This window comes from Lemur catta, chromosome 1 (assembly GCF_020740605.2).
Source record: "Lemur catta isolate mLemCat1 chromosome 1, mLemCat1.pri, whole genome shotgun sequence".
Classification (NCBI taxonomy): domain Eukaryota; kingdom Metazoa; phylum Chordata; class Mammalia; order Primates; family Lemuridae; genus Lemur; species Lemur catta.
In genome coordinates, this window is record NC_059128.1 from 12,036,019 (window position 1) to 12,056,078 (window position 20,060).

Here is a 20,060-nt window from a genome sequence, read left to right on the forward strand (position 1 = left end):
CTTCGGATGCGTTTTTCACTCTCTTTTTGGAAAATTATTTAAGAGCCTTGACCCTAGCATCAGGCAGACTCGTTTAAATGCCCACCCTGCCACTTTCTAGTTCTGCTATATTGGGCAAATTATTTAAACTCTCTAAGCCTTGATTTTCTGATCTGTGATAAGTAGGGTGGTATCTTACAGAGTTTTGGGAGGATTAAATAAGATAAGTGTAGACAATGACCAAGAAATGTCCATCATTGTGTGAGTGAGGCCCAAGCTGGGTTTGTGCAGCTGTGTGTGTGTGTATGTGTGTGTGACTGTGCACATCTGTGCTGGTGAGAGCAGCTTTGATGCAGTGGCAGACGGGTGCGGTTGGGGACTCGGGGCCAGGGCTAAGAGCTTGTGCCCTTGCAGGACCTGCAGTAAGTTCAACGCTGTTTGCTTTGTTCAGGCTGCTTTCTGACCCCTGGTGCTAGCTGCAAAATTCAGGAGAATATGCTGCTAGTTATTCAGAGGTTGGAAATGTCCTCAGGCCAGTGGGAAAGTTTTTCAGCTTCTAAAAAAGTGTTTGAAGGATAATATTTCCCCCAGTGTGCTCCAGGAGGCCTTTACGTTCCCATCTTGCAGATGTAGAAGCTGAGGATAAAAGGGCAAGTGCTTGGCTGAATGAGTTTGTGTTGGGACAAAAATGTTGGAAAAAAGATTTTTACTTGTGAACTTAAGTAACTTCCTCTTTCGGCTGCAGCACTCTTCATGGGGCTTCCAGTTCTTAAGAATTACACAAAAAACATACATTCATTATAGGAGGGGAACATGTAGATGAATAAAAGTCACCTGTCATTTTACCACGTTGAGGTAACAATGTTAATATTATGGTACCTCCCCGATGTTGTTTCTGGTATGTATTAATATATGTCTTTAATGTATTTTTATACAAATATGGATGCTACTGTTTTTAACATCTTTTCTTAACCTGTGTTATATTATGGACATTGCTCTGTGTCAAAACATGGTTTCTTGATTCAGCTTTAAATTTAGGAAGTCTTTGGAATATGACCAAAAGTTGGGGACTGGCTTTCCCAAAGGGGAGGGGGCAAGATTGCTATAAACCTAGATTATAACTCTGTAAAATTCTAGCGAGAGTTGATTTCCTTTTTTCTAGTTAGATGCTTTTATCAAAAGGAAACCCTGAGAGCCCCACGCTTTGGACTTGGAACTCTCCAAATTCAGACCAGCCCCCAGGCATGTCCATGTCTCTCCTGTCCTCTGACTTCCTGATGCAAGACTGTGGGGCTTTTTGGTTTTAGGGCTATCGTGTAAAGAAGATTATTGTTCTAAATGACAGCTTTCAGGAAAATACAGTTGTGCAGTGGTTATAATAATGTCTTCCTGGGATACACAGCCAAGTACAGTCCAAGTTTGCTAATGCAGGCGCGGGCTTCATAGAACAATAGCCTTGGGGGCTGGAAGGGTCCTGTAGCCACTTTGCAGATGTGCACACTGAGGCCCAGAGAACTTTGGCCAGTCCTGGGACCTGAACTGGAATCCGTGCCTCCTGCATCATGGAGGGGTGGGAGTTTTGGGGGTGCTGAGCAAGTGAAGACGGAGATATGCCTTCCTTAACCATAGTTGAGACTTTCGATTTATGTCCTAATGATCTCTGTTTACCCAGAGACCCTTAGTTAAAGGCAAGAGTACTAAAGATCACAATATTTAGTCTGATTACCCATATGGTAAATAAATGTCATGGTTATTTTAGAGAATTGTTTCAATTAGCTATTTTTTCCCCAAACTGGGAATACTAGTAGCAGGGATGGTCAGAGGCTTTCGTGCTGTGATCTGTGGGACTCCCAGGTGGGTGCTGTGCCTTTGCATGTGCTGTGGACACCCACAGTGTGTGTCGAGGCTTCCAGCTCCTGGCTCTCCTGGGGTGGTCGGCCTGGCTTACATGAAAGCTGGGACCACAATAACAAAACAAAACAAAATAAAATCCAGAAAAAATCCCTGCATGTTCTCTAAGTTCTGCTATTTTAAGAAGCACATTTGTCACTATGAAATAAATTCTCATCTCTTAAGGTATCTCTATAGTAAAGGGAGGAGAATTGCACCTTTAAGATAAATTATTTCTTACTGCTAGGAACACTTCTACAGCTAAAGATGCCTTTGCAGTTTAAATTATGAATGCCTTCTCTTTTCCTAAATTAATTCCCACGGAACTGTTAACCTTTATTTTCTCAGTGATGAATGGCTCTAAGAGAAACGTGTAACATGTAAAAGGCTTGGCCATACTCCATTACTGTACAGTGACAATAAGAAATGTTGTCATCGACAGTTGAAAAGAGATCCTCTGGTTGCGCCCCGATTACCCATGTGACTTCTTTAGGGGCTGTAGGATGACTGGATAAACGGCAGGGCTGCTGGTCGCGTGTAGTGCGTGAAAGGGTTTGCAGATGTGTGATACCATGGAAGGCCTCAGACTGCGTATGTCTAATGTTTACTTCACGGTTGAACTTTAAACAGCTTGTATTACTGAAAAAAATTATACTTCCAGAGGCATTTAAAATGATTTTGATTTGTAGGATTTTTTTTTTCTATTTGTCAATTTTCTATTAATTAGTGGCTTTGAATGAACTGAGTGGCACTGAGATTGATTTCCTCTTAATTCCACACACCAGCCCCCAGGAGGCTCAACACCTTTTTCGCAGGGCTGGGATGACAGATGAAGCCATGAAGACAGGCGGTCCTTTGAATTAGACATCCTTTGCGGTGTCTTGGGACAGGCAGATGGAAGGAGGCCTTTGTTATGAAAAGCAGCGTGCAGTCTGTGGGGTGGCCCCCCCCCCCCTCTGCGGAGCGGAGCGCGCTCTCCCGATAGGAAACATTTTCCGACCCTGAGAATTCTGAGAAATGTCCTGTATGTAGATGAGTGAAATTGCAAATCACTTGATGTAGATTTCTAGTTTTATCACTATCAGACCTGGCTTTTGCTTGAGGTTGGAAACTAAATGACACATTGGGGGTTTCCCACCTGAATTATTTGTGTCTCTTAGCATTTCTCATAAGGGTGTGTTGTATACCATGTAGTGTCATAGGCTGATAATGTCAGTTTTTCAAGGTAGGATTGTGTCCCGGGAATGTAAATCACACGCAGGACCAGCCCAAGACCAATTGCTTTGTTCAGCTTTTAATTCTTTTTGATCTTGAAATATATTTTTGGTTAGGTTGGGTTTTTTGTTTGTTTTTATTTTGTTTTTTTGAGACAGGGTCCAGCTCTGTTGCCCAGGCTAGAGTGCAGTGGTGCTCAAACTCCTGGGCTCAAGCAATCCTTCTGCCTCAGCCTCCCGCGTAGTAGGACTGCAGGCACGTGCTACCACACCTGGCTAATTTTCCTATTTAGGGTCTTGCTGTGGCTGGTCTCAAAGCCCTGGCCTCGAGTGATCCTTCTGCCTCAGCTTCCTAGCTCAGTGCTAGGATTACAGGCGTGAGCCACCACTCTGAGCCTGATTGTCATATAATATGAAAATATTATAAAAATATAATATGATTAATATAATTGACACGGACTTGTCCTTTATGGGTGCTATGAACTATGGGAACAGAAACAACATTGATTAAGGGCCAGTGCTCGGGTTGGGGAGCAGAAAGGTGATGGGGCTTCCTTAAGGTCCTGGCTTGGCGGTGGCAGAATTAGGATTTGACTTGAACCACACTGTCACAGCCTTACCACCTAGGAACTATGGGGTGCAATGCCCGGTCGAGGCTGGGAGAGGAAGTGTGACAAGTGCTGGGAGGTGCGATTTCCATTCTCATGTTTCTGCCCCTAGAGACCCCAGACCAACAAATCAGCGCATCAACAAGCACGTCAACAACGATGTGAACCTTCGCATTCAGAACCTGACCATCTTGGTGAGAAACATCAAGACCTACTACCAGGTAAGGGCAGTTCTGTCTCCAGGAGTTCTGATGTGTGTTCTGCAGTGTCGCCACTGGAGCAGTTTCCCCACAGGAAGCCGAGAGGAAATGGTGTTCAAGTTTAGGCAGCTGCTTGCTGATACTGTGTGCGCTTTCACGTGAACCCTTTCTTGGGGCATCGTGTGGGGGTGAGATATTGCAACACTGTACTCTGTTCAGCACACGTTCCTTGAGCTGTGTATCGCTTTATGCTGTGAGAGCCCCAGGGAGGAGCCTTGCTTTGCAGTCTCTGCCCCAAGCTCGCGGCCAAATGGGGGCTCGCGGGCACTGGCTCCGCGAGGGGCACCCTGGTGTCATTATTGTCCGCAGCCCTGGCTTGGTCGGCACAGTGGCTGTTTGTACAGGAGCCGTTCAAAGGTTGAGAGAAAGAAGGGACCACAGACGGGATATATAGGGGCCGAGAACGTAATCATCCCGCCTCTAGGTTGCAAGCAGGTGCGCCGGGGCTCAGGCTGCAGAGTGTCCTCCTTTCTGGTGCTCGCTGCATCGGTCATTGTGTGGCCGACAGGGCAGGGCGGGTGGGCCTGGGGGGAAGGACTGTTTAAAAACCCCATCCCAGCCGTGGGAAGGGCAGTTTTGAATCTTTGATGGTATTTATGATTTCTGATGGGAAATGGCAGCTGTGCACCTGGCTTTCAAATCTTTCCTTAGCAGCGAAGCTTTCCCCCTGCCCCGTATGATTTTTCTTGAGACCCCAGGTGAAGCCCTAGTTACTCTGACTCAGGGACTGGGGGGCCCGAGTGTGCTGTGCTCAGCTGCGTCCTCTCCCTCCAGGGCATCTCTCTGGGTGCCCAGGACCCTGGGGAACACAGTTTGAGAACTGCTGCTCAAGAACAAGTGCCTTCCAGCTTCGTGCCAGGGTTTCATGAAACCCCTCACCAGACTCTGCCTCTGAAACCTTGTTCCTCGCACTCGGCTTTTTGTGCCGTAACTTAGTCTTGGTTGTAAAATTCGGGAGTATCTGCAGACGTTGCAAGGTCTCTGCTGACATGAGGAAGCCCTCGCGCTGGTTCTGGGCTCAGTTGGGGGACTGCGGGCAGAGTTTGTGCCGTGGCATCGGGCTTTGTGCTGCGCCCGGGTCCTGACGAGGGCTGTGGTTGCTTCTGCTCCAACATGGATTTGAAACAGGATGGGAGAGGGAGGGGACAGTGTCCTGGATTTTCTGAGGTGGCTGTTTCCATCCTCCTCCCGTTGGAGTTGGAGTGCTGGGGTGGTTTGCCTGCGTTGCCGGCTCAGAGAGTCACCTGTGCTCAGTCTGCAGACTGTGGAACTGTGGCACCATGGGCTCCCTGAGTGTCACCTCTGGAGGCTTCGAACTGGCCTGTCCCTTTAGTTACAGATGTCTGAGGAGGGGGCTGGGGGTCAGGGAGAGGCCTGGGAGGGCATGTCTGGGAGCCCTGTGGGAGTCGGCTGTGGGGGGACAGAACAGGTTCGCTTCCTCGTCTAAGGGGAACCACACCTGGGGTGGGCATGCTGTAGGCAGGGGCATCTCAGCTGGTGCCTCTCTGTGACAGCCACGTGCAGGGGACGTGGGCAGAGGCGGTGGTGCTGCTGGGTAGCTGGGCGTCTGTGGGGAGGGGTCAGGGGCTGTGCTAGCGGCTCAGCAGGTGCTCAGGGCATGGTCCCCACCTGCAGGTGCCATTTGTGCTAAGCAGGTGCTCTCAGGACTATGCTGAGTTCCAGGGAAGCAGATGGTGTTGAAGGTTCGAGAAACAAGACCCTCTAACGCAGGCTGCATGGGGGGAGTGGGAAGACTGCTTGGAGGAGGTGATACCTGAGTGGGGTTTTGGTGGGTGACTGCGTTTCCAGTTTGGAGGGTCGTGGGTTGGAACAGGCTTGCAAGGCTGGCCAGAGCCAGTGGCTAACACTAGACAGGTGTGTCCCCTGCCCCAGCTGTAGCTGGGTGGTGATAACCTCTCTCCAGTGGCAGGGATGAAAGTCTCAGAAGAAGGTAAGTTTTCGCAGCTCTCCGTGAGCAGCATGGGGTGGTCAGGCTCTCACTGCAAGCTGTCGGGCCATGAAGATGCCGTCTTCCGGCCCAGTAGCAACTCTGCTGTTGGTGAACAGCACCTCTGAGGGTCCAGTTCTGGGCCGGGCTGAAGGGGCTTCACAGTCCCTTGAGACTGTGTCTCAAGGCAGTTTGCAGATGGGGTACGGTGTAGAGTTCCAGAAGAAGAGAAATGGTCACACGAGACAGGGCGTGGTGGCTCACACCTGTAATCCTAGCACTTTGGGAGGCCAAGGTGGGAGGATTGCTTGAAGCCAGGAGTTCAAGACCAGCCTGAGCAAAAGTGAGACCCCATCTCTAATTATAAAAAAGTTAAAAAAAGAAAAAGAGAGAAAGAAACGGTCACACAAAGTGAAAGATGGCTAGTTCACACTCAGGGCCCAAGGGGACTTATGGATGGGAGAGAGGACCCAGCACGCTTGTTCTCCTCCTCCTCCTGCATTCTTAGCTCTTTGGGGACTGGCTGGTGTGTGTTGGCAGCCTCGGCCGCTCAGCGCAAACGGTCAGTAAACATTTATTGACAGCACTTGGCTGCCAGCCACAGCGTGGTCACCGCCCCCAGCCCCGCCTGCCTGGAGAAATCCGGCAAGATGTTTGCATTCAGGGCTGGCACGTCCCGTGTGGACCATGTTCCGCGTGTGTTTTCCTTCTGATTTAAGGAAAAGCACGTTCTTGACATATAAGTAACACTGTACGTGCTCTTTGTAAACAGCTTAGAAAACAAACAAGTAGCAAGAAAAAAGAACCGGTAAAGCCCACCACGCAGAGACAATCACCGTTAACATTGTTAGTGTTTCCTTTCAGCTCTCCAGTGAATAGTTTTTGTTTTTTGCCATTGTGGTCGTGCCGTACATACAATTGCATATCCGGCCTTTCCCCCCCCCACCTAACATCATAGCACAAACGTAATTGGTTATTATTGTAAACGGGTGTTCGAGAACATTCCCTAAAAGAACCGCTGCCCAACTTGCCTTTTGGAAAGTAGCCCTGCTGGTTGGGAGGGCTTGGAAGGAAGTGAGACCAAATGTCGGTCCTTACTCTGACGGGGTGGCCGGGACTCCCTCCTGCCTGTGCCTTTTCCAGAGACACCTCAAGGCCTCGAGGTCTGGCCCTGGGTCTTGTCTGCCAGAGATCATTCTGCTCCCCCGACTGTCCTCTCTTCTCTGCGGCACAGTGGGGCAGTGGCAGTTGGGAAGGACGGGCCTCTCCTGAGAAGCATGAGTTGTTTTCACTCTGAAGCTCACGTCTGGCTCTGAAAACCTATAGACAAAGGGTCCTTGACCTTTTTCCAGGGGGACATAGATGAGAAGGTGGGTGAAAACTGGGGTCCCGTCTGGCCACTAGCGTCTAAGCCAGAGTCTCAGTCCTTTCCTGACCTGCTGTGTTGGACTCTTCTGGGGTTGGGGCCCTGGAATCTGCATTTTCATAAGTTCCCCAGCTGCCTGAGTCACCGTCCGGCAGGACTGAGGATCAGCGGGCGAGAGCGGTGGTTCTCAGAGTGTGGTCCCAGGTCAGCAGCAGCAGCATCATGGGAACTGGGTAGAAATGCAGGTGGTCAGGCCCCTCCTCAGACCTCCTGTGTAAGCGGAGGGTCTGTAATCTGATTCCGAGGCACCCTCCCGTGGGAACCCGCTGGGTTAGAGCATTCCTGGTGATTTCTACAAGCGTCCCCTCCAGCCAGATCTCCTGGGATCAGGGAGCTCACTGCTCACCAAGTGACCCTTCTCCATCACATGCGCTGTCAGAGGAGGGGAAGGAGAGGATGCTGTGAGGGGGCGGTGACCAGAGGGGGCAGGGGTGTCATCGCGGGAGTCACAGGAAAGGCAGAGAAAGCCAGAGGAGGACAGGGCCTTGGAGAGAGCGCCCACCCAGGCCAGTCTCTGCATTTTGGAGAAGAAAAAGCTGATCGGTCTGGGGGTGGGGGGACACCAGCCCCAGGACAAGCCCCTAAACGGGCCATATGTGACCGGGCTTGGAGGAAAGGTGGGCCTGGGCCCAAACCCACGCTGCCAAGACCAGGCAGGTCGGGCTTGGGCCCTGTGTCATAGGACACATGTTTACGCACCAAATGTAAATTTCGGGTGTATATAATGGTTCATTTTTCCGTTTGGTACCTTGAATGTTTACATTAAACGTGGACAGTGGAGCCCGTCTGAAAGTCAGGCTGATACAGCAGACGTCTGCCTGGTGCAGCACATGCTGCCACTCCGCATCCTGGACACCTGTGGTCTTGCTCCTTCTCCCGACAGGCCCCAGCTGTCAAAGAAGGTTCCTGAGGTTTCTTTGGCTTCGGGCTGGTGGAAAGCCTGTCAGACAGTGGCCTGGGTGGATTCAGTGCGTGCCAATTGACCTCTTTGTCAAGTCCGCGTGTGGCTTCCTCCCCGGGGAAATCGGGGCCCTCAGGTGCATGTAGGGACCTACCCCGAGGGCTTACTCTGAAACAGGGGATTTGCCCGGTTTCTGCCCCTCCTGGCCGGCCGTGCGTGGCTGCAAGGCCGCTTCTCGCCGTCCCTCTGGGCAGGCTGCTCTCCCTGCACCTCCTGGGCGCTGTCCATCCAGGGAAGAGGCTGGGCTGAAGTTCCACCATCTCATGATGACCAGGGACGGCCGAGATTGAGAGTTGAAGATCACCTCGGAGTTGTGTGTGGGTCCCTGGAACTCAGCTCTCTGACTTCCGGGCTCTTGCTGTGTGGTCACCAGGTCAGAATGGACCCAGAAGGTTATTCTTTGTCACAAATGAAACAGCAAAATAAATATAGCCCCGGGGTGCCTTATCCTCCGAAAGCTCTTTTCTTTTTCCTTTATTGCTTTGAAAAATTAAAAATAAAACAGTACAGATGGTTACCATGAGCACTCATGTACTTTTCATTCAAAACAAATATGGACATGTAAATATTTTTCATATTTGCTTTGGACCTTTTTTCCGCTTTTTTTATGAAATAAAATTTTTCTGAGGTAGAAGTCCCCAGCCTGTCACTCAGTCCAGTTATCCCTCTGTCCCTTCTGAGAGTAGCACCTGTCATTAACTTGGTAGTATCCAGCTTTCATTTCTGTATTCTTTCTGTGTGTGTGTGTAGGTCCCTTTGGAAAGTAGCCCTGAAGTTGCTTCCACCAGTGATGTCAAATGTACATTTCCTTCTATTCCTACTTTTGACAGAAACTTACAGGCAGTGTGCTGTAATGCCGTTTATGGAAGTTTGGTCTAAAGATCACACAAAGCTCTGTGTGTGTGTGTGTGTGTGTGTACTCTTGCCATATGTGTACATGGGCTGTTTCCTAAAATTTAGAATTATCTTCAGAAATGTATACACTTAGTTTGAAGAATGAAAACCTTTTGTCGGAAGTAAGACTAGAAAGAAATGTACATTTGGCATCATTGGGAATAACATATTAAACTCTCATCTGTCTAGTTGGTGTGGTCTAGGGCAGCGGTCCCCAACCTTTTTGGCACCAGGGACTGGTTTCAGGGAAGACAGTTTTTCCACAGACCAGGGAGGAGTGGGGTGGGGTGGGGGATGGTTTAGGATGATTCAAGTGCATTACACTTACTGTGCAGTCAGACATCTCTGCTGATGCTAATCTGTATTTGCAGCCGCTCCCCAGTGCTAGCATCACCGCCTCAGCTCCACCTCAGATCATCAGGCATTAGATTCGCATAAGGAGCCGCAACCTGGATCCCTCATGTGCAGTTTACAGTAGGGTTCGGGCTCCTGTAAGAATCTAATGCCACTGCTGATCTGACAGGAGATGGAGCTTGTGCGGTGATGTGAGCGATGGGGAGCAGCTGTAAATACAGATCCACTTGCTGGCCCACCACTCGCCTCCTGCTGTGTGGCCTGGTTCCTAACAGCCCACCACCAGTAGAGGTGCACAGCCTCGGGGCTGGGGATCACAGGTCTAGGGGGTTTAAAGTTATGTCTGCTTAACTGCTTTGATGGACAGGTGTTCGAGGGAACTTATGATCTACCCAGGCCATACCTGTAGGTACAAGAGGAATTTGCTTTAGGAATAACACATTGTATTGAATTTGCAGAGGAGAAATTACTTTCCCCACCTTTGACTTCAAAGGTTAAATAGGAGGGCTGCATTCTTGGTTTTGTAGCTTACATATACGTCCTGAGGAAATGAAAAATAACATTTTTGATTATGAAAATATGTTCTTATTCTAGATTAAGAGACAGAAAATTAAATCCGCCCATTTTCTCACCATCTGGGACATCATTGTTAACATTTTGGTACTTAATGCTTGCTCTGTGTGTGTGTGTGTGTGTGTGTGTGTGTGTGTGTGTGTGTTTCAAAGTGTGGATCATACTCTTCACACTATAACCTTTTTTTTTTTTTCCATTCACCATGTAGTGAGCATTTTCCCATGCCATTAAATATGTACTTATTTTTGAGACAAAGTCTCACTCTTTCACCCAGGCTGGAGTGCAGTGGTGTGATTGCAGCTCACTGCAACCTTGAACTCCTGGGTTCAAGCGATCCTCCTGCCTCACCCTCCTGGGTAGCTAGGACTACAGGCACGTGCCACCACGTCCAGCCAACTTTTTATTTTTTGTTTTTGTAGAGACAGGGTCTCAGTAAGCTGCCCAGGATGGTCTTGAACTCCCAGGCTCAAGTGATCCTCCTGCCTTGGCCTCCCAAAGCGCTGGGATTACAGGTGTAAGCCACCACGCCCAGCCCCTAAGCGTTATTCTATAATATGAATTTTAGTGTCTATGTGACATTTCGTCCAGTGGCTGTACTACTTACTGTCATTGATACTAAGTTCTTTCTATCTCAGATTTATAAACAATACCACCGTGAACATACTTGATATGTAAATCTGTCAGCAAATGTTTTTATTTCCTTAGGGTAAATTCCTATCAGGGAATTCCTGGGTCAAAGGGCACGAATACTTTGAAGTACTTCTGCCAGCTTATTGCCAGAATTGCCTTATTTATAGGTTTTTTCTTTCTGTTTGGTGAATTGCCCATTGTTGACAGTATTTGTTAAAGTGCAGTGTTCTCTGTTGCTGTTGAATGCTAGAGATGGCTCTGTTCTTCCCCTGCACTTGTGAAGTCCTGAGGCTGTTTTTGCCGTGTGCCTGGGTGGACTTCCTTGTGCTGAGTTGGGGTCTCTCCAAAGACTGCCTGAGGGGTCATGGAGGGGTTAGAGAACAAGACCTCCGTGTTGTGGGACACAGCCTGGCTGGGGCGGGGGGTCCAGCCCCAGGACTGGGCTCCGTCCCCATGAGGGCAGTGGGGGCCTTTGTCTGCCGGTGGCCTCGACAAACACAACAGCTTTCGGGCCTTCCATGTGAATGTTTGCAGTCAGTTTAAAGTTCAGGAGAGAAGCCTCCAGACTGCACTGGGAAGTGAGGCTGGGGAGGGCAGTGGTCTACGTGGGCCCCCCTTTCCTCTTCTTGTCTCCCTGTTCTCGCGCTAGCTGTCTGTGGAGGGATGAAATGCAGGATGTGGAAGCTCTGGAGGCCCAGAGTGGGTGTCACTCAGCGGGTCACCCGGTTCTTTTCCCTTTGTTTCTCTTCCTTGTCCTTTGGGCACTATGTCCCCCACGTCTCGTGGGGTGGGGGAGAGGCTGGGTAAATGACCCGCTGCGACCTGTGTGTGTGCACAGGATGGGGTGTTGCGGGATGCAGGCAGGGATCCTGGAGAGCTTTCTTGGGGGGGGGGACACTCAGGTTGTGCTTGGCCTGTCTCTGGAGGGCCTGGGGGAGCCAGACTGGCAGGAAGGGGGTGTCCTAGGGGATCGAGACAGAAAGCAGCCTGGAGGCTGGGGCTTTTGCAGGGCAGGGTAGAGGGGAGGCTCCAGGTGGTAAAACGCCTTGGTGTTAACAAATGTGTGCTTCGTCCTGAAGGATTTGGGTATCTTTGCGGGGGTGGGGGGCGGATTCTTAAGAAGGAAAGTTTGAGAAGGAAACATTGGTACCCATGTAGCATGTAGCCCTGGCAGGAAGCGCGGAGCTGGGGCAGGTCTTGGGGGCCTGGACTGAGGCAGGAGCCGCAGAGAGCAGGCCGAGCTCCCGGAGACTCCTGCGGTGGGTCCTGCCTGGGCGTGGGGCTGCAGGGCTGAGGGGTGCCTGGGTTCCCGATTTGACTTGTGGGTGGGTGGTGGGGCCACTGCTGTGGATGAGGAGGACTGGGCTCGGCAGGGTGCAGGCCTGCTTGGTGTCGGTCGGCCTTGTGGGCAGGTGGGTCTGGGGGACAGGCTGGGGTTGCAGGCCCTAGGAGTCGTCGTTGGGGGCTTGGCTCGAGATCACATAACCAGGTGAGGAGGTGGGTGTGGCTCCCAGGATTAGGGTGGGCAGAGCACAGGGGGCTCCCCGCAGAGACAGTGAGGAGCCCCCAGGTAGGAGGACAGTGGTGAGGTGTGGTTGGCAGTGAGGGCTCCAGCCACCCTGCACACCACTCAGTAGCTCAGTGCCCACCTGGAGCGAGCTCTGAGGCCGGGAAAGCTGTGCTGCAGCAGCTTCCCAGCAGCCAGAAGGGGCCTGAGAGGGGCTACAGCTTCAGGGCCCCCAGAATTCCCTTTTCCACACTTACCAAAAGGCATCCACTCCCAGCCTATGCTGCTGCTGCCCTGCTGGCTTTGAGCTCAGTGGTCCCGCTGTGGGCCAGGGAGCACACGGGCGAGGATGCCTGATGCTGTTCTGAACCCCACACCTCTTGGGAGGCAGGTTTTTTTTCTGCAGATGTTAGATCGCCAGTTGGAGTTGGTTTCCTTCCTTTTCTCTCCTTTTGTTGTCAGAAGAAATGCTGCCTAGGCACGGTGGCTCATGCCTGTAATCCTAGCACTTTGGGAGGCCGAGGCAGGAGGATCACTTGAGGCCAGGAGTTCCAGACAAGGTTGAGCAAGACCGGGACCCCATCTACAAAAAGTAGAAAAATTAGCTGGGCATGGTGGCACTCGCCTGTCTGCAGTCCCAGCTACTTGGGAGGCTGAGGCAGGAGGATCGCTTGAGCCTAGGAGTTTGAGGCTACAGTGAGCTATGATGACGCCATCGCACTGTAGCCCAGGCAAAAGAGAGAGATCCCGTCTCAAAAAATGTTGAATAGCAGCCAGAAACTTTGGGACTCAAATCTGTGCCCGAATCAAAAGGCTGAGAGATCACCTGGAGGGAGAGTAGTCTTTGCTGGGCGCCTTAGAGCCTGGGCCCTTCCCACTGTTACATCTGCATCCTGAGGAAGAAACTGCTGGCCCCATTTTACAGATGAGGAAACAGCCCTAGAAAGTTGCAAGTTTTCTTGATCACTGGCTGCTTGGAGAAGCTTTTTTCTAAAAACGAAGCTTCCCAGAATCATGTGGGGGATAACCGCTGTGGGTGGGGCCGCCTGTTCTGAGGGGCCTGCAGGATCCGCAGGCGCAGTAGGGTGGGAGGCTCCAGTGCACCGGGCTGGGTGCGCCAGGCTCCGAGGGGCTCCCCCTTGTCTCCCAGGCTTCACACCAGCCCGGAGCCCTGGAGGAGGGGACTGGGTTGCTTCAGGCACCTCTGAAACTTCCGGGGCTGGGCAGAGGGTGGAAAGGAGGGAGCAGCTGGCCGCAGACTTCACCCCTCACCCCCTAGAGGGGCAGGAAGCAGAGATTCAGGGCTAATTTCAGGGGGTGTGGAAGGTGAAAGGTGGGTCTGATGCAATTAGCAGAGCTGGAGTTTGGCCAGGATGAAGAGATTGGGGGTGGGGGGAGGGGGAGAGAGAGACACAGAGAGAGAGAGAGAGAGAGAGAGTGTGTGTGTCTGTGTGTGTGTGTGTGTGTGTGTGTGTGCGCGCGTGTGCACACATGTGTGTATAGACACGGTCTTTCGGTGTCTGCGGGCTCCTCCTCCAGACCTTGAATGGCCGAGGGGTTTCCCTTCCGTCCATGAGCACCATACTTTTCTTTGCCTTAACGGGAGGGAGGGAGCTGTTGGCTCAGGAGTGTCACCTTTAGCTCCCGGGTGTTGAGGGTGCCACCCAGCCCCTGTGGCTGCCGCCTGTAGCCTGTATTTGGTCTGCTCAGCACCGAGCCGAGTGCTCAGAACGCACAGTCCCCAAAAGCCCTGCTCACGCCCCGGCTCCTCGCCTTCCTCTGTTCTCTCACCGTGTCAAAGATTGACTTTTCCACCTTTTGCTCAGTTTTCTCTTATTTCATAGCCATTTGTTGAAGCAGAATTGTGTTTCTGAGCCTGTCTCGGGACGTGCGGGGCACGCAGGAGGGCAGCCAGGCTGTCGGGGTGGGAGCAGAGTGGTCGCCCCATCACAGGGCAGGAGGCCCGAGTCTGTGCGTCCAGCGGGATTACAGTGAAACCCTGAGTGTTAAGCGCACAGGGGCCGACAGTGAGCTGTGCTTTCTGCTCGTGGGTCCTCATGGGCGTCGTTTCTAGTTAGGCCTCGCTCGGCTCCTGTTGAAAACCGTGCTCCGGGCGGCCAGTGTCGTGAGCGCAAGCGAAGCTGGACTGGATGCAGGTCAGACACAAGGCTGGTCTCGCGACAGCGTCCTAAACACCAGAGAGCCAGGGCGTGCTGAGAGGTGCAGTTCCTTTTGTGACAAAAAGGAGGGAGATGGATTTCTCAAGTTTTTAAAAAGAGAAAAAAAAAAAAGATTCCCTTCTATGCCTCGGGTTTTGGTGTTAAATGCCAAGATCAGCGTGTTTGATGTTATAACTGGTTTGTCAGGAGGAGTCTGCAGAGCGTGCCCAGGCAGGCTTCGCCTCTCCATAAAAGCCGGCTGCGTGGCTCCCATCCAGGGCTAGTAACAGTTTTTGTTACTCAACTGTTCTTTTTGGAAAGGCAGAGATTTTTCTGTGGCTTTGCCGTGGCATTCGGGGCCTTGGTCCTTCACGATACAGTTTTAATCTCCCTTTTCCAGTAATGAGAGGAAGGCTGAGGATGAGGAAGTGCTCAGCTGAAATTGGTGGGTTCAGGCAAGGACTGTAGAGGGTGAAGAGGCCACACGCCGTATCAGCGAACTCTGAGTTTGTTGGTGATATCCTGGGGGGAGGTAGAGGTTTCAGGAGGTAGAGTGGAGGCTGCTGTGTGTGCCCTGCAAGGGTTCTATTGGTTTGGGATTGGGTTTTCAACAGTTGTAGGGTCCAAGGGTAGTAGTCCAAATATAGGGGTACTCTCCCTGGGAAGAGATGGGGTGCAGTGTGGCTTCCGTTAGCTGCAGCTGGGACTGCCCTGCCTGCCAGGCTGGGGAAAGAGCGGGCAGGTTTGCTTTCTCAGCTGGGGGTACCAGGAGATTAGCCACTGCCTGGTGGAAGTGGATGAGCTAGCCCTGTGGAGTGGTCTCTTTGGTTACCCAAAGGCCAGGAGGCTGGAAAACAAGGTGGGCTGGGAGGCGGGAGGGCAGGAACTAGGGAGAGCTCCACTGCTCTGTCAGCTGAGGTCATTTAACTCTTGCAGGGCTAGAACCGTGTGTCCCTGTTCCTAGCAGTGCGACTTAGGGTGCCTCATTTAACCTCACCTGTAAAAATCTGGGTAGTAATTACCTTATAGGTTGTTGTGAGGCTCAAATGAAATATCAGAAAGCTTTTTGAATCGGTCAACAATAATAGCGATAGCTCACGTTCCCGGTGGAAGCTCTTGGTCTGTATTCTGCGGGCAGAGGGGGCACAGTTACTTGTAGATGGAGGACTTGGGAGACAGGAGACACGAGTCCAAATAAAAATAAGAAGAGAGTAAGAAAAGTAACCACAAACCTCACCATCTGGAGAGGCACAAGGTTGAGTATAGTGGGTTCCTTTGAGCTCACCCCTCAGACTGTGGCCTTGGGCGAGTTACTTCATCTCTGAGAGTCTTATCTGCAAAGGAGGGATATTAATAGTGCCTGCCCGGGAGGATGGGGGAGGGTTCAGTAAGAGCCCTGTAAGGGCTCAGCGAGGCAGGACAGGGGACGACAGGGTGCCCACCCGTCCGACAGAGAGTGGTGGGCAGCCTGTCCCCCCACCCCCACCATGCTGAGTTCATTTGTTACTGAGCGGATTATCACGGGGCCCCTCCAAGAGTAATGCTTTCTGATTCATTTGGATTAGTGTAATGCGTGTGCACGTGTGTGCTTGTCCCTTGCCCTACACGTCTTCTCCTGTGTGATCTTTGTATTTCAAGCTTACTGTGTGCTTGCGGCATGCTGCGTGACCTCCTCGTGTTATCTCACTGAGGGAGCCTCACGATTTTATCACCCACCGGTAATGAAATTCCTTAAACGCAGGCACTGCCTCTTCTGTCTGTCTCGCACCGCATCGGCGTGGAAACGTGTCTCCCGTCAGCGTGGGTTAATGACAAGATACATAACACTATAAGCCACAACTCAGTGGACTAAATAATTCAGAGACTGAGTCGTTACATTCAGGGAACATGGTATTGCACTGGGTATTGCACCGGGCTGGGGCCGGGAGTCCTGTTTCTAGGCTAAAATGACCCTAGCGAGGCCCCTGACCCGTTGCCCTTTCTAGACTGTTGACTGATTGGAGGTCAGGGGTCTCCCTTCCTTACTGTCCCGGGCACACAGCAGGGACTCGGGCCCTAACTGAGGGTAAGTGGGGGCAAACCGGGATGGAGGTGCAGTGGGGGGTGGCTGGAGCCTTTGAGTCCTGACTTACCGGGTCCCCTGCTGTCTTCACGCAGACCTGTAGGCTTTTCATGTGGTGTGTGCTTTGTTGATGGAAATGCCATATGTCAGGTACCAGGAGGCTCAGTCCCTGGGGGGTGGAAATTAAATTGATTGTATTCAACCTCGTCTAGCCAGCTTGGCTCCCCTGAGCTTTCTAAGGTTTAGGTTTAATGACTTTAAAACTTTAAAAATAAAATTTTTGCCTCCTTTCCAAAGCTTAGTAACCAAACAAGCTCATCTTCTTGTCTAGTGAGTCAGACTTACATCCTTTTAAAGTGTGCACTTGTGGCTACCTGAGGCTCTGGAGCAGTTTTGGCACTTTCTGTGCTCAGTTGGTCTCCTAGCTCCGCCCTTTTGGGGGGAGAGTTCGTGGCTTTCGGGTTTTGTAGAGTAGAGCTTGCGAAGTTGAATTTTTCAGATGGGATGGACTAAGTTGCAGAAGTAAATATCCCCAGCTTAGATGCCAAAAGAAAGAAGAGCTGGTGATTTCTGATAATTCTGGGCTGTTTTGATAACCCTGGGCAGTTAATGCCAAACAGGTTGTCCACACCTTCAGAGGAAACCAGGTAGGGGCTGAGGTGTGGGTCACCTGGCCAGACAGACGTGCTCAGATCTGTCCCTCCTCTTTGGTTTCTTGCCTCTACCCTTGTTTCTTCCTTGAGGGGAGGTAAAATTCACCCAGGCTGTCTCTTTCTCATCTGTCCCCCCACCTGTGGGTGTTGGGCGCAGGCCCCCAACCGTCTTGCAAACAAAATAGCAGGCTGCTGGGTTTGTTGTCCCCTCCCTGCTCAGGAGTCGTTCCCGCAGGACTCCCAGGTGGCCCTGACACTGGTGTGACCTGGGGCCAAGCTGTTTCCTCCTTTGTCAATTGGAGGTAATAGCTGCACTCACCTCCCTGGGCTGTGAGGGTCAGAGAGAGTGCAGGAGCCCGCGTGTGCGAGTGACAAGCTCCCGGGAGCCTGTGCACTGTAGCTAATACCAGACCCCTCCAGGCTGCCTCCCCCCTCCACCGCCCACGTCCTGCCTCTGCAGTTTCTCCCGCCCCAACACCTTCCCTCTGTCCGCCTCTGTGGAGCCCACGAAGACTCTCTGACCCAGGTTTTATTACTTTCCTTATTGCCATTGTCACTCCCCTCAGCTCTGACTTGCTTTCTCTGTGTCCTGCCAGGTGTGCAGAGTTCCTCTGGGCAGGCGCCCTGGTGGCTGTGCCCCTCCTGGGTGACACCGCAGGTGTCCGCTGCAGGGCCACTCTGACGCCTGCTGAGCTTGGCTTGGGTCCCTGTGGCGTGGCCCGGGAGCTGGCACTTTCTGGAAGCAGCAGCGGAACTCCCAGGGGTAGGTGTATGGGATGGGCCAGCGTGGACTCTAAAATGTTCCTCCTTTTATGCTTTACTTGATTGAAACTCTGGATTGTTATCGACTCTGGGGTTCAGAAGACGACATAAATTGATTTCTAAGGGCAAAGCCACTTGACAGGCCTTTTGATCTCGTCCCTTTAAACTCGAACAGCCTTCTTAAACAGAAGGTAATTGGGAATGTGACCAGTGAAGCCTTCCTCCTTCCTTTTTTCCCTTTGAAAGGATGCCCCTCCTCTAGTTCTGACTAATTGAGGTTCCTCTCCTGCTCTGGGAGGCTGATGTCAGGGCCTGGGAGCTCCGTGTCCAAGGCTGACCCGCACCTCCAGATTTACTGGGTTGGGGATTTGAGGGAAGGGATGCGGTAGGAAGGGGTGATGGATGCCAGAGTTTATGGGTCATGTAATCCTCGGTGTGTTTGGACTCCTCCTAGGCGCAGTCTCAGGAGGGGAGAGCTAGAAGCCCTGGAGATGGCTGTGCTGGTGGGAATAGGGCCAGCCGGGAGCAGCTGAAGTGGTGGCCCTGGTGGCTGCCACCCGGCAGGGTCTGGAGCAGCCAAGTGGAGTGAGGAGGTAAACGCAGGATGTGACTTTGAAATCCAAGAGTGTGTTCAGATGTGGTTGGAAAGAGTTTAGAAAGTGTGAGGGGTAACTCGACTTTCAACTGCAGAGTAGAGCAAAAATTTAAAAAAATAAGAAAAAGGAGTACAGTACACTCAGGAATATTTAATTTTGAGTCTTTTAGGAAGCTTCCTGATTTTAGAAATCATCCAGTTTAAAAAGCAAGGGACACAGGGAGTTATTGTGTAAGGACTAGAGTTTCAGTTTCACAAGGTGAAAATAATTCTAGAAATGGATGGTGGCAGTTGCACAACAGTGTAAATGTACTTAATGCCACAGCACTGTACACTTAAAAAGGGTTAAAATGGGAAGTTTTAGCGTATGAATATTTTATCACAATTGAAGAAAAAAAGCAGGGAGTCCCACTGGGGCTTTTTTTAACAGCAAGAGGGTTTGTACTGTGAGGATGATGGTGAACGGAAAAAGACCTGTGTCCAGGGTCGAGCTGAGGCCCAACACGCAGTTACCTAATGAACAGGTTAGCTTGACGGGTTAGCTTCCGAGGCTTCCAGAACATTCTGTCTTGTGACTGTTGTGTTAAGTGCTGGGTCTTCAAGGCGGCGGGCCACAGGGGCTGCCGCCGGGAGCCCTTACATACCTTCCTTGTTCAGCCTTCGCCTTCACGGGATGGCATTTATTCCCGTCTCAACAATGAGGAAGCTCAGAGAAACCGAGGACCTTAGGAACCTTGTCACAAAGTCCAAGATCTTAAAACAGTAAGTGGCAGAGCCAGAGGACCGAACTCACGTCCTTGCTTTCTGGAGGTTCCTGTTCCCTCCACTCTGGTTCTGACAGGTGATGGGAGTTCAGGCTGTGCTGCCCCATTCTCTGGGCTTTGGAAATTTCTGGTTTTTTGGTTTTGTTTTATTTCCTTTTTAATTCACTTAGGCCCTGGGAATCCTGAAATAAAATGAGACCAGCTGTTGCTTTTTTGCATATGGTACATGGAAGGTGACTTTGGGACCATCGCCGAGAGGACACAGTGGGTTGCCTGTCCAGTAGCGCCGATTTGGAACGGCCAGTTAGAGAGCCGGGAGGTTGGATGGGGAACACCCCGGGGCAACCTCTGCCTCCCAGGGGTTCTCTGCAGTGGAGGCTTTAAGGATACAGGTGCCGCTGAGATGCCAGCTCGTGTTTTCTTCGTTTAGCACAGAGTACGGGGCACACTTCTGGTGTTGCACTGAGCGAGACGGGCCCCTACCCTCTCTAGTCTGATAATGAGATGGAAATGCCAAAAGCATAAGTTAAGAGGACGGAAGGTTTTTGTGGAACACATGGCTGTGTGCCAGATGCTGTGCTCAGATATGCATCAGAGGGTGAAATGGGCATCTAGTAAGGACATGTATGACGTCACTCGCGGGGGGTGTGAAACCCTGGCTCCAGCCTTAAAAGTGGCGTCTCTCTGCCCTGCTTGGGGGACTAAGTAACCATGGCTAGTTAAGCAGGATCTGACAGCATATCTCTTTTTTATTTTTCTTTTTTATTTTTCTTTCTTCTTTTTTTTTTTTTTTTTTTTTGTATTTGAGACAGGGTCTTGCT

The 20,060-nt window shown here is 51.3% G+C and overlaps 1 protein-coding gene across 3 annotated transcripts in view; it reads left to right on the forward strand.

Annotated features, from left to right (window-relative positions):
• The window catches only part of CCDC88C (coiled-coil domain containing 88C), a 129,321-nt gene that overhangs the window by 3,865 nt on the left and 105,396 nt on the right, over positions 1 to 20,060 (forward strand). For all 3 annotated transcript variants that reach the window (XM_045561965.1, XM_045561966.1, XM_045561968.1), the window contains exon 3: positions 3,804 to 3,912. In XM_045561965.1, coding sequence (XP_045417921.1) covers positions 3,804 to 3,912 — 109 coding nt within the window. The remainder of the gene's footprint in view (positions 1 to 3,803; positions 3,913 to 20,060) is intronic.